Source organism: Aedes albopictus, chromosome 1 (assembly GCF_035046485.1).
Source record: "Aedes albopictus strain Foshan chromosome 1, AalbF5, whole genome shotgun sequence".
Lineage (NCBI taxonomy): Eukaryota > Metazoa > Arthropoda > Insecta > Diptera > Culicidae > Aedes > Aedes albopictus.
This window is the reverse complement of record NC_085136.1, coordinates 330,221,735-330,235,956: the sequence shown is the minus strand read 5'-3', so window position 1 is coordinate 330,235,956 and position 14,222 is coordinate 330,221,735. Positions and strand designations below refer to the sequence as shown.

The following is a 14,222-nucleotide window of genomic DNA, read 5'->3' as shown; positions in this document are numbered from 1 at the left end:
TTACAAAAAAAACCATTCACTCAAGTGTTCGCCTTGTTCTTTTGTCAGCCACAGTTTGTTGTGGCTGTTATCACTGCGAAATCGCGTAATTATTACATAGTCGATTAGGACGTTTGGATTTCTTTAACTAAAGAAAATTTACTAAATTGAGGAAATCATCGTTTGGTAAAGAGTGGTTCAGATTGATCCACCAATCCGAGCAAAGTTTTCAAGGGGCGAAGATTGTGTTGTTAAATCAATGAAACTTCCGGACTTCAATCAGTCAATGTGCTGACTAATTCACTTCCACACGAACAGGTAGCTTTATCTTATCTCGATTGAGATTTACTCACGCCTTGCCAATATATTTACGCTTTTTTCGATAAATTTGGGGTGTTTTTAGCAGCAGCGAGAAGACGATTTGCCATTTGGAAATATTGATTAGCTGTCGAGGCGACGATAAGCGCGCTGTGGTCAGCAGAACCAAGCTAGTAGTCATCGTACGTCGTAGTTGGCCGTGCGGACAGTAAAACTTGGCATTTGTGTGAAATTTGCCATCATAGTCAAAGCAACCCAACAAGATGTTGAGCTCCATCAAGAAGTCGATCTCTTCCGTGTATCTGCTGTACGAGCTGAACACCTGCATCTACATGCTGGATCCGTGGGAGAAGAAGTTCATCAGTATCCTTTTTTGAAACTAATGTCGTTCTCGTTTTTGCGGCGGTGCTACACCGCTTCGTGCTACACTTTTTGCTGAATAAACGAACATTTTCGGTGCAGTTGCATTGGTGTGCGTGTATAAACACCAAAATATTGACAACTTTGCCAACGCTGATTGGTGGACACGGTGTGCACCAGCTACACTCCCGATTTTTTGAGTGCTACACTATCGTGCGCGGTGCAGAAAAAGTGCTACACCGGTGTAGCACGAAAATCAAAAACGAACATTTTCGGTGCAAAAGTGCTACACCGGTGTAGCACCACCGCAAAAACGAAAACGACATAAATGAGTAGCGTCGTGAGATGGTCTGAGTTTACTCATTACTCAGAAGTGTTCATCCGCTTCAGTTGGGCTTAAACTCCAACAAGTTTGCGAATTACGTACATATTAAAGAGGTGCAGAAGATCTCAGAGAATCCTACACAATCTGATGAACAGTCTGGAAAGTAAAAGTGCTCCGAATTTTGATAACGAAAACAGATGCTGTGTTCGAAAAGATTGGTGCCAATATTTTAGAAAAGTTCAGATGGATCATGCTAGAATCGAGCCTTCAGAACGAGAACGGCCATAAGATTGTATTATTCTGAAATTTGTGGTGTGAACACCGAAACTTTGAATTAGAATAATGCATAATCGTTCAATAACGTTGCGAAACTGTGAAGCTGTAAAATATGACGCATTATTCGCTTCAATTTCTGTTTTATCGAGTTAGCCAACAGGTTATGGGCCCAGCAGCTGGAAATTTGCAGTGAGTGATCTGATGAAACGGAAGTTCTAGTTCGTTTTGGTTGGTTTATTGAATCTTGAGTAGCCGACGATGAATCATCCGAAATGGAGTTTTCAGCGGCTAGGATACGATAACAGCAAGTTGTCAAGCACATCAAAAATGGAGGGCATGCTCACATTAAGGACATTACAAACCCGGATATTCGACCGTTTGACACCCATCAGAACGTCTTGTAATTGGTAAAGGGATGTGCTATCTACGAATCATTACAAAGTTTCCTTCGAGTCTATAGAACAACCCTAAGTCATGCCCTGAATGGAAAAACTTCGTCTGCGGACAGTCTACTCCAACCACGCCAGTCGAGAAGCCCAATCATCAATCAACATATGACAAGAAAAACAGGAAACATGGCGTAGTACCTAGGAAACTACAAATCGGGCATGCAGTTTATGTCAAGGTGTACCAAACCAATTCATAGAAATGGATACCCGGAGTCATTATTGAAGTCACTGGGCAAGTAAACTTCAACGTTCTATGGCCGACGGAAGTTTACATGCCAATCAAATCAAGTATCGCTTTGACGGTCAACAATCAACTAGCGAATTAACGGAGAAATCTCCCAGAAAATATTCGTAGACGAGTTTGGATTGCTAGTTAACAAAATGAAGACACTACCATTGCTTCTCCAGAACCTGTATCGGATCAAGAAGTTTCCATTGGTATCACTAGTGCAGACAAAGCACTTCCCGAAATCGAAGTGAACCTGCCGGATTCAATTCAGCATTCACTACCTGACCAGGAAGCCTCTATGAGTCGACCCCGGAGAATGTTATAGATGACATACGTACTAGAAGCTTTCCTGGTATTCAGGAAACAAGAAGGGAGGAATGTTAGAGACAACCTTAAAGGCCAACCAAACCATCGACTAGTTGATGTCCAAGCAACCGCCATGCATACCTTAGCAACCGTAGCAACCACAAATCAACCTAACTACCTGACACTATATAAGTAAAGATAACTGTTCACTTAAGTCATTCTGTACCTACCACTCGAACAATAAATAATAGTAGTAAAGTACAACAAGTACGCGTTGGATAAAGTGAAGTAACCATTGTCGGATTTTTGGCACAGTAGTAGCATATTGCATGCGAAAATCCAGACTTCAAAAACTTCGTTTACCTCTCTGAGGATAATAGGTTGAGTAACTGCCGAAGTCGTTATTTCACCTTAGTCAATCAGTGTTTTCCTAGAACACAAGATAAGTGTACTTGTGCTAACCAAATGTTGGATTTTTAACGAACACTAGTTCCAACACTCTTATTATCAAAAGGATACTATATATAGTACCTATACTCTCTATTTTTTGCTTTTAGATCTGAATGAACATTTACTTAAGTATTGAAAGTTTTCAAGTCTTCAGCATTCTTAGTTCTCGTTCTTCTCTGCCAAACATCAACCCAATATTTTCCTTACATCACGAAACCCCTTCTCCCTCTTAGATGGTGTCATTTTCAGCATTCTTGCCCTGCTGGTATTTTCCAGTTACGTGTACCTGCCGAGCTACACCCGGAAACTGATCAACGCCTTCATGCCGACCGGCAGTGAGCTGACCCTGGACCTGATGGATCACCACCAGCAACCGGTTGACTACGGCGTCAACTAGTTAGTCATGATGGATCAACGACGATTAGAAAAATCGGTCTTCTCACAAATTGAACAAGTTTTACAGGAACGGAACCGTTTTTTTCTTATTAGGAGACCAATCAGCGAAGCAAAGGAGTATCTCGCATTTACAAAATAACAATAATTATACGATGCTAGTTGAAGGAGCACACAAAAATTGCTATTAGAAAGTTGTTAGACGCTAGATTTTGTAGGTTAAATCGGAAAGTTGGAGAATTTCAGAAACTTGGAAAGACAATTATATTCAAATTAGGTGCTGGCTGCTACAAGCGGATACAAAATATGGCTTAAGAGATTCCATAACTTTTCCTCAAGTCAAGTTTTTCTAACCTTCTTAGTACTGATTGCTTCTAGCTGGAGAACTAGAATAGGATGTAGGATGTGCGTGCACTCGCCCGGATGTGTCGCCCAGTCAATACTGGGTGGCCGAAGCTGGCGGGAGCCAAGTGAAATTAGGGCTGTTTTTTATCTTAAGATAATACCTATCATAACTACTATCATATAGTTGAGTGCTAATAATTTTGTAACAATCTAGAACAAAACGTGAATTTACCTTCAATCAAGAAACGTTAATGAATTCGCTTTAACTTCGTTTGTAATTGATTTTTTTTAATCCTACTCTTTGTAAATTCTTACATTTAATAAAATCTTTTTACTACAAGACATCATTTAAAATTGTTGTTTTTATTTCTAACCTTAATTTATTGATATCTTAGCAGACAATTGACTTAAACACGTCTGTCATATTTGAAGTGTTATTCAGTACTGAAGAGCGTACGTCTCCTGGTAGTACATGCCAGGCTTTTGGAGATACCCTTTGACGATCAGTCGAGCCTTGCATTTGACTGCGTTCCCATGTTCATTTTCCTTCAACCGGAATACCCATATGGAGCTTCCATCATTCCTCTGCGACGGGTAAACTCCAGCTGCTTCCCTGAATCTTGATAGTTTCACATTGGTAAGCGATTTCGCCACCATGTCGGCCATCATTTCCTCAGTGGAACAGTACTGCATCCGGATGATCACATCTTTCTTCAGCTGATATACGAAATGGTACTTACTGCCCACATGTTTCGAACGATTGGTTGACCGCCCGCATTCTAATTGTTTAATACATGATTGGTTGTCTTCATGGATGATGATCGGCTTGGCTGGTGTTCCAGTAGGTTCGCTGGCAATCGAAACCGTCAGAGGGCTCACCTGCGGGACCGTTGTTGGGGGGAAAGCACCAGTTCCAGCTTCTCTCGGGTACCTAACCGCGTAACACCACAGTCGCGCACAGAAGACAAACCCACGTTCTGACAAACGACCGTACCGAAACATACTCTTCCGTCACCAAAGCCACTTTTCAGAGTTTTACAAACCACGCGTTTGGAATTTAAACTAATTTAATTTATTAATAGCCTAGTTACAGAAAATGTCTTTACAATTCAATTTCGTTATTCTAATCATCGACAATGTGCGTCCTGTCCGCAAGAGAAAATTTTCACTTCTATCTGAAAAATTCAAATTTGAACCTCGCTTGCTGCGATGTGGTTCGTTAGTTGCAAAGGCAACCCGTTCGCGTGGTCGCGACGGTTGGGTCGACGTTGGGCGTCGCCAGTGCCCGAGCAAAAATGTTTGTGTCGCTTCTAATGTTTGCAACAGCTGGTTTTACTGAAAAGTCCGCTTGTAGCCGGTCGATCCATAGCAGTTCGACGTCTGCTTTCGGAATTCCCAGTATATTGGTCCACCCCCGAATAAGAACAATAAGTACTCGGAGTTGGACTAACGAGTCTTCGCACCACTTGCCCAATCTGCATCCACGTACATCACCACCAAGCTGGAATAGGTTTTCCCTAAAACGAGTTCATGGTTCATGATATGCTTGAGGTAACGTAGTATTCTTTTTACTTCGGTCCAATCTACCTGTATCGGTGCGCTCATTGATCTGCTCAGAATGGAAACTCTTACTGCAATATCCGGGAGAGTATTCACAGCGAACACCCGATCAGGCTGTGTATTGATGGTTGTCAGTCAGAATGTGTCCAGGATCCATGGGGTAGTTGGACGGCTTTGCTTGATCCATATATGGTATACCTATCAAAACGTATCAAAACCTTCTGAATGTACGTCTGCTGGTTCAAAAATATCCTTTCTCGGCGCTGAAGCAGTTCGTCGATGTATCGCTGTTGATCCAACATGACTGCATCTTCAGACCGGGTGATCCAGAACTTGCTCCGCTTCTCCAAGATTATTCATGTGGAACTTGCTCCTTGACATATTCCACCAACCTCAGTCGAACAGCACTTCGCAGAAATTGTTCCATTTCTTGGTTAACGTACTCTAAACCGTTGTCCGTTCGAAGCCGCTTGATGCTCTTGCCGGTTTGGTTTTCAGCGTAGGCCTTGAAATCCTAGAAACAGTCCAAGACCTGTTTCTTAGACGTGAGGAAGTAAACGAACACTTTTCTGCTAGCGTCGTCGATGAACGTCAGGAAATATTTGCTGCCGCCTATCGAGACGTTTCCCATCGGCCCACACAGATACGAGTGTACCAGTTCGAGAACCTCGCTTGCTCTGGTGCTCTTCTTCTTCAACGGCAGACGATGTTGTTTTCCTTGTAGGAACACGGTGCACGTGGGAATGCTCGCATCCCGGAACCGAATACCACTAGCCATACCACGTAGCTGCTTCAAGCTGTGCTGATGTAAGTGGGCCATCAGCCTGTGCCAAAGAACCATGTCGTCCGTCTCCTTCGCCGCACACGAAAGTTGCTCGTTGGCCAAGCACAACTTGTAGAGGCCTCTTACCTCCTACCTCTCTGTCAACAGCGACCACGACCAGTTCGTCGATTTTGAAGAAAACCACTCGATATCCGTTTTTGCAGATTTTGCTCACGGACAAGGGATTGAGTACTAGTTCTGGAATGCACAAGACATTAGACATCGTCAAATCGCACGAATTACCTTCCACTTCAGCCTTGACTTCAGCGGTAAACTTAACTGTGCCGGTGGCGGCCACCACCGTGGACTCTGCGTTGTTTACCACGTTAATGTAATCACTTCACCGCTTTTTTGTCCTTCTGCTCACCCTGAACTGGCTGTAGAAAGCTCCATCGCCGGAACTTGACTTCGTCACACTGTTCATCTTCACATCTTGAAGAATTTTGGATTTGACCGCGTCCGCTGTGATTCGTGTTCCGGACGCCTCAAAGCCCATGATCATAGGCTCATACTCTTCCGGTAAACCCATCAGAAGAAGACTCGTCAACCATGTGTCATCGACTTTGAAGCCAACTTCAGATAGTTTGTGGCTGGTTGGCATCAACTGACTCACATACTCCTCTAAGGAACTGCATTCCACCAGCCGTATGATGGTCAACTTCCGCCGGGTCATTCCGTCGTCCTGAAAGGCGTTCTTCAGGTTTGTCCACGCAGCTTTCGCCGCTTCTGCACTTTGAACCAAACTGTAGTTCACTGGCGCAATGCTCAGGCAGATAGTATAGCGAGAGCACGAAGGGAAATCGCATCTACCGATCCTTTTCCTGCCGCGTTACGGCGGCCCAAGTTGCTTCCCGAATCAGGAGCATCTTGGTTGCAAGCGCCCACGAGGTGTAATTTTCTCTCCCGCGCAGCCGCTCTATTACCGGTAACGAAACCTCACTTGCCACCGGTAGCCTCAGAATGGTCTCACCTCCGGTCCTTCCTGGATTGGCATTTCGTCCATTGCCGGCTGCACCTTCACCACCGCCTTAGTTTTAACCCATAGCCCATGGCCACTTTCAGGTTCGCATCCAGTTCCATGTTACCCCTTTCGTCGTACTCCGCCGTACTCCGGCAGTCGTCCACAAGAATAGCGATCGTAGGCAGGGCCTTGGCGTAATCTTCCTTCCTATGGGAATTCGGGAGTTGAATAAGACCTTAGGTTGTAATTTAACTTTCTTCTTCAGTAGTGGTCACAAGCAGAATGAACAAATTATTCTAGAGGACGGACTTATATACACGACAAAATTAATCGTGATGGATTTGTAGTAGCTGCGTTACTGTACTCCACCTCGTCGGGCAGCTACGCCTTAACCCTTTGGAGCCTGAAGGGTCACATATGACCCCAACATAGAAACCGCTGTATAAATTCACACATTCGATAAAACAGTATACTGGTTTCGTAAAAGTTTTTACAAATTGAGTCCTCTATTAGGGAAAAATATGAGTATTTGTGCTTGGGACTTCATTGATAACCTGGAACATCCTGAACACCATGAAATTTGGAAAAACGAAATAATTGACATACCAGTTGTTCTAAAAGCTGAACATGGATGTGGGTTACGTTTATATGTATTCATTTAACCTTCGTCAAGAATATCAAAACGTGTTTTATATTCTAGGATGTTCTAGATGTTTCAAACTGTCCTGTAGTAAAGTCCTTCAAATCTACAAGGAAAACTATGTGTTTTCGCCATAAATAATAGTATTGCATAATCTGCTGGGATTCGCGAAGCACTTGAAATCTCAAATGTAATTTAGAGACAGTACAGGGATATTCCAGGTCAGCCAAACTACCTTGGAGTTCAGGACTTCATGTCTACACTCGTAACAGTATCCATATCTGTTATACTAAGTAATGCTGCAAATCAACCTAAGATACTGGAGCAATCTGAAGTCTACATTTTTTATAAGGAACCTTGGGGAATTCAGGTTCGTCCAAACAGTTCTATAATGAAGTCCTTCAAATCCACAAGAAAAACTTTACGTGTTTTCACCATAAATAATAGCATAAAATAATCTGCTGGGATACGCGAAGCTCTTGAAATTTCAAATGTCATTTAGAGATACTACATGGATATACCAGATCACCCAAACTACCTTGGAGTTCAAAACTTCAGGTCTACACTGATAACAACAGCCATATTTGCTATACTGACTAACGTTGCATATTTATCCGTGGTCACTTGAGCAATCTGAAGTCTACTTTATTATTATAAACTTTTGGGACATTCAGGTTCGTCCTAACTGTTTTATAATGAAGTCCTTCAAATTTACAAGAAAAACTTTATGTGTTGTCACCATAAATAATAGCATAGCATAATCTGCTGAGATCCTTGAAGCTCTTGAAATTTCAAATGTCATTTAGATACACTATATGAATGTTCCAGGTTAGCCAAACTACCTTTGAGTTCAGAACTTCAGGTCTGCACTCGTAACATCAGCTATATCTGACATACTGAGTAACGTTGCATAATCAATCGCAGTGACTGGACCTACTTTTATTATTATGAACCTTTGGGACATTGATAGTCGTTCAAACTATCCTGAAGTTAAGCTTTTAATAGTAACAGTAGTTTGTCTCACAATAAACTTAAAACTGTAATCCCCCTGGCATATCATGAGTCATTTCAAGATAGTTATGAGATATTCCAGATCAACAACACTATTCCGGAGACCATATCTTCAGATCTACATTTGTGATGATAGCTTTTGCCACCACGTTAAGTAATGTTACATAATCCACTGTACTTACCAAATCAGATAGAGGAATAATCAGCGTTATTATATATTTTAAAATATTAAGGATCTTAACTCAAGGATATCTCGACTGATCTGATATTGTCTATTAACCTTTTCGAAGACTTACTGGACATGATAAATTACAAATCGTAGGCCTTAGGATCTTAACTCAAGAACAGTTTGGATGACCTAGGATATCCCGACTGATCTGATACTGTCTATTAACCTGAGTATTGTTATCTAGGTGCTGCGGATATAATCAAAACTTGTCACGATATCTCCATTTGCCGCTATCAATCCGTCGGAAAGCGAGGAGAAGAATAAACATTGTTTTGAGCCCATTTTAGCTAATTTTGTAACAACTATCCTTCCAAATTTCCATCGCGAATGGAAAATAATAAACTTTGAACACGACAACAGAATTGGAATAATGGTGGATTGATCATGTTTACCATTTCCGAACAGCGTCGCGACGGCATGTTTGACAACTGCGCTCAGAGAGGTACCTCTACGTACGTGTTTGCAAGAAAATTGAACGCTCGTGCGTGTTTACAAGCTGTGTGACGGGAGTGTGGTGGTGTGTGTTGGCTAGCTTGAGAAATAAAACCGTTTCTATCCGCAGCACCTAGGGTGATACCATTTTCACGGCAATACTGCTGAAACTGCACGCTGGTGAATTGCATGCCGTTGTCCGAGACCAGAGTGTCCGGGTTGCTGAAACGGGAAAACGTCTCACGAAGCAGATCCAGGGTTGCGGTAGTGGTGATGGAACGGGCGCGAAAATTTTCGGGCCACTTTTCGAGTAGGCATCCACGATGACGAAATAGAAATATCCATCGATTGGGCCAGCGAAATCAATGTGGACACGTTGCCATGGTTTGACTGCAAGAGGCCACGACTCCAGGCTTGCTTTTGTCGGAGACTTTGCTGCTTCAGCGCACGCTGTGCGCTCTCGAACGAACTGCGTCACGTCATCATCCACATTCGGCCAGTAGATGTAGCTTCGGGCCGGAGACTTCATCCGGTCCATTCCTGGGTGTCCACGATGCAATTGTCGAACAATCCGCTTGCGACAACTTGAAGTCCATCTCGTCTTGCGAAGTACTTCTTGACATCTGGATCTGCGATTTGCTTCGCTTGGGCCGGCCAACCCTCCTTGAGGAAGTTCACCACTTGCTGGAGAACTGGGTCCTTTCGTGTTTCAGCCACAATCATTTGGTGCGTGACTGGAAGGTTGCTGATGGTGTCTTCGAGTATCGCTTTCGCTGCGGATTCGACGTATACGGCGGCTATCACGTAATCTTCATCCGGCCTTCGTTGTGATGACATCAGCCGCGAAAGGAAATCCGCATAGCCGAAGCTTGTCGTTGAAACGTGCTTGATGTCGAAATCATACAGCAGGAGTGTCAAGGCCCAACGCTGCAATCGGTTCGCGGTGTAAACAGGAATACCCTTCTTGGAACCGAAAACCTTGAGGAGCGGTTGGTGATCGGTCTGCAGGAGAAAGTGGCGTCCGTACAGCATGTTGTGGAAGCGAGTGACAGCGAAAATCAGGGCCAATGCTTCTTTTTCCACTTGTCCGTAGTTCATCTCTGCCGGGGTCGGTGAGCGAGAGGCTGAGCGATTGTCTTCACTTCACCGGTCGGGAACCGATGCATGATGACTGCGCCAAGACCGTACTTCGATGCATCTGCTGCGACGATGATCTCCTTGGATGGGTCATAGTGGGTGAGCAGCAGATCGGAGACTAGAATGCTCGAAGGATTGCTGGCATTCGTCGGTCCAATTCCAGCGGGCATCCTTCAGTTCACAGCACCGAGGTAGGAACGGAGCTGCTGAACGTCCTTCGGAGGTTGCATCTTAAAAATGACATCGGTTTTGGAAGGGTCCGGGCGGACGCCATCTTTGCCCACGATATGTCCGAGGAACTTGATCTGGGAGGGCGCGAAACGACACTTTTCGAGACGTAAGTGGAAACCATACTCACGTATACGGTTGAGAACGGTGTAGAGATTGCGGTCGTGTTCCTCCTTGGTCCGACCAGCGATGAGGATGTCGTTCAGATACGGCTTGACTCCAGGGATGCCGGCCACCATGCTGTCGATGATGCGCTGGAAAGCGCCGGGTGCCGACTTGACTCCAGGGTAATCGGTTGTACTAGAATAGGCCACGGTGTGTGTTGACCGTGAGTAGCTTCCACGATTCCTACTCGACCTCAACCTGCAGGTAAGCGTCAGACAAGTCGAGTGGAAGAAAAGTGAGGTTACGATGGCCGAGCAACAGCTGGGAACCGCTCACGAAGCTGAACGAACAACCACAACTACCAGGCGTGGAAGTTCAAAATGGAAATGATGCTCATACGCGATGAGCTGTGGCATGTCATTTCCGATCCTCCCCCGAATCCCGTGACGTCTGACTGGACGAAGGCGGACACGAAGGCTCGTGCAACCATCGGTCTCTGCATCGATGACAACCAAACGAGTATGGTTCGGAATTGTGCCACTGCGAAGGCTGCTTGGACGGCGCTCAAGGAATACCACGACAAAGGCTCCGAAGTATATCTGCTGAAGAAGCTTACCCGGCTGGAGCTGCCGGAGGACGGTGACATGGAGCAGCACCTTCAACAATTCACCGATTTGTTGCAGCGGATTGCAGATACAGGAGATCCGATACCGGACAAATGGCAAGTGGCGATGTTGCTGTGCTCGTTGCCCGATTCATTTGATCCCCTGGCAACAGCATTGGAGCAACGTTCTCTGGCTGAACTGACATTAGACCTTGTCAAGTCGAAGCTGCTTGCCGAAGCTGAGAAACGACGAGATAGAGCAGGAATCGGTTCAGTGTCAGGAGAAAAAGCGTTGCGGACTGATTTTCGACGAGGTGGAGGTGGCTCCGGAAGTACTTCTGGGGGTGCACCGAAAGAAACTCGCGTGCGCTACCACTGTAAAAAGCCCGGACACCTCAAGCGAAACTGCCGAAGCTTGCAGCGGGACGGTCCGTCCGGATCCGGGAAGAAGGAAGGCAACGATCAGCCGAAGAAACAAAATGAAGCGAAGGCAAAACAAGCAAGCGTAGCGGAGAGCCCGCTGGCCTGGATGGTTGGCCACGGAGAGCCGACGAGTTGGTTCGTGGATAGTGGAGCGTCAAGGCATATGACGGGCGATAGAAAGTTCTTTTCGTCGTTGAATCAATCCACAGGAATGAGTGTACTTCTGGCTGATGGAGAGAAGGCGGACGCTGCCGGAATCGGCCAAGGAAAGCTCGTCGTACTGAACGGTGCAGGTAACCCCGTCGACATTGTGCTAGGTTAGGTTCTGTTCGTCCCCCGGCTCACTAGCGGATTAATCTCGGTGAGTACTCTTACAACGAAAAATTTCCATGTTGTTTTTGATGTCTACTAAATCGAGCGCTATATAGCCTGAATCAGGCCTCGAGGGCCTGAAACGAGAGCTTCCATGCGCTAGTAATTAAGCTCGGATTTCAGCGTGGCGAGAACGATCGTTGTCTATACGTGAGAGGTGAATCGAAGCCGTTTCTGCTGCTATATGTCGACGACATTCTCATCGTTGGTCGGAATCTGAAGGGTATCGTTAAGTTGAAGAAGCATTTAGCAGCTTCGAGATGTTTGACCTTGGGCAGGTTGGAAGCTTTCTCGACATGCGCATCGAAAGAGATGTGCAGAATCACGTGTTGCTACAGTGTTGTAGCATCATTTTTCCGGTTGAACTCCTATTTTCCAAGAGGATTTACCATGAGTAGATGACTGCCGCTTCACCCGATTGACCCCACAGGATTTTGGAATGATTCGTAAGTAAGGCTCAAATAAATAAAAAATAGTTTATTACCTGATTCTAGTATATCTACTGACTTTGTCTACCAAAATACGAATTTGTGACAAGCTTACTTACATCCTGTATATGAATGCTGCCCAAGAATCATTCTGGTCTAGTTGTGAGCCATTTATTTTCGGTTTTCTACATTTTCCAGGAGCCCGCATTTCGCACTTCTCCAACCGAAGCCTACAAATGTGAAAAGGTGAGTATACGGTCAAGTACTTAAATCCGAAAACTCACCGACCACTGTAGTTTTCCATAAACGGAGCAAGCTCATAATTCGACTTGCCCATTCAAAACTTACTTAACTCTATCGGAAAGAGAAGGGGATCTGCTGTAGTAGCTTTTACGAGGAGGCGGAAGGAGATCCACCATTGTTAAATGTTTCCTTCCGTAACATTTGAATGGAATCTCCGCTATTATGCTGGATTCGTTCGTGGTTCGCGAGGGTGTTTTCAGCCTTGTAACACTTTCCACACTTGGCGCACTTGTATGGTTTTGTCTTATCGTGCCTACGCACATGAGACCGCAATCGGCTTCTGGAAATAAGAAAAGTAAAACATTTTTATTGCATATAGAAATGATCGATCATCTTTGGCATATTTCTTACGTTGCGCATGCCTTCTTCAATGAAAAAAGAAGCGATACGCCTTTGAACTAGTGTTTACCCAAGCAACCAAAAATTCGGATTCCACTTGAAGAACAAACTCAGAAGAATTCCGGTTTCGTTGAACTTAATTCTCCAAAAAGTTACTCATGTATTGTTAATGAACTCATGTTGAACTTTTGCGTGCCTCTGAAGCACAAATAAAGTTCAGTTGAACATATTCCAACCTGAGTGTCGCGGACTGACTCAATATGCTCTCACAGCGGGAGCCAAACATCGGGAGCCAAACATTGAAGATAGAGGTTATGTTAAACCTTGTTGAACCTGTGTGATTGATTGAATAGTATTGTTATCTAGGTGCTGCGGATATAATCAAAACTGTTGTCACGATATCTCCATTTGCCGCTGTCCAGCCGTTGGAAAGCGAGGAGAAGGATAAACATTGTTTTGAGCCTATTTTAGCTAATTTTGTAACAACTATCCATCAAAATTTCCATCGCGAATGGAAAATAATAAACTTTGAACACGAGAACAAAATTGGAATAATGGTGGATTGATCATGTTTACCATTTCCGAACAGCGTCGCGACGGCGTGTTTGACAACCGCGCTGAGAGAGGTATTTAAATATTTATTTATTTATTATTTAACTCGCAGCGTAAGATTTACATCTTTTAAGGTGAAACATCAAGAAATCCCTATGCAATTTTGCATACAAACTTTAGAGGCACAAATCTGACGAAATGTCGGGGCCCGTGGCGTAGTGGTCCACACGTTCGCTTCATAAGCGGATGGTCATGGGTTCGATCCCAGCCCCGGCACTTGCAATTTTTCGTCAGTTGCTCTTCCCCCCGAGAGCAGCTGACACTTGACCCTCTTCGGAGCATATGCTCCAACGGACCCGGAAACTTGGATATCGGCGAACCGCAACTCATAATGGACGACCCCCAATTGGACTGGAAAAGGAACAACAGCCACACATCAGCATCATCGTGCTCATCATTCTACTGTGGACAGGGTAGAAAAGTGAAAGCAGCACAAGGCACCAGTTCAATATAGTTGAATTAGAATAGTATACATTTCGGCGCTGTACAATGTGTAAGTGCAGCGTCCAATTGGAATCGCTCACGTAGTGCCCTAGTGGACAAAGGAGCTGTAAAATTAGGTTAAGTGATTAAGAATAAAAAAAA

The 14,222-nt window shown here is 44.5% G+C and overlaps 2 protein-coding genes across 6 annotated transcripts in view; one reads left to right on the top strand and one right to left on the bottom strand.

Annotated features, from left to right (window-relative positions):
- On the top strand, window positions 1-3,777 carry LOC109424818 (serine palmitoyltransferase small subunit A). Of its 3 annotated transcripts, none has more exons than XM_062847338.1 (3): window positions 1-297; window positions 389-660; window positions 2,926-3,777. In XM_062847338.1, exons 2-3 carry the CDS (start codon window positions 561-563, stop codon window positions 3,087-3,089), a joined length of 264 nt encoding a protein of 87 aa, XP_062703322.1. In that variant the 5' UTR covers window positions 1-297; window positions 389-560; the 3' UTR covers window positions 3,090-3,777. The 3 variants fall into 3 exon arrangements, with proteins under 3 accessions (XP_062703322.1, XP_029723576.1, XP_029723578.1); XM_029867716.2 differs by having other exon boundaries at window positions 386-660; XM_029867718.2 differs by having other exon boundaries at window positions 383-660.
- Window positions 3,778-12,443: 8,666 nt separating this feature from the next.
- The window catches only part of LOC115264214 (zinc finger protein 557), a 45,198-nt gene continuing 43,419 nt past the window's right edge, over window positions 12,444-14,222 (bottom strand). The window contains exons 7-8 of one of the 3 annotated variants that reach the window (XR_009996635.1): window positions 12,672-12,966; window positions 12,444-12,613 (exon numbers count right to left, since the gene is read on the bottom strand). Coding sequence is in view for 1 of the 3 variants with exons in the window: in XM_062847332.1 (XP_062703316.1) it covers window positions 12,774-12,966 (193 nt within the window). In the remaining 2 variants the exon portion in view is untranslated. The other 2 variants (XR_009996634.1, XM_062847332.1) reach the window with 2 other exon arrangements.

Excerpts from the sequence above, each read along its gene's own strand:
- LOC109424818 (XM_062847338.1), top strand. The coding sequence starts at position 561 with ATGTTGAGCTCCATCAAGAAGTCGATCTCTTCCGTGTATCTGCTGTAC. Across the intron at positions 661-2,925 it reads GTGGGAGAAGAAGTTCATCA|ATGGTGTCATTTTCAGCATT; the intron begins GTATCCTTTTTT and ends TCTCCCTCTTAG.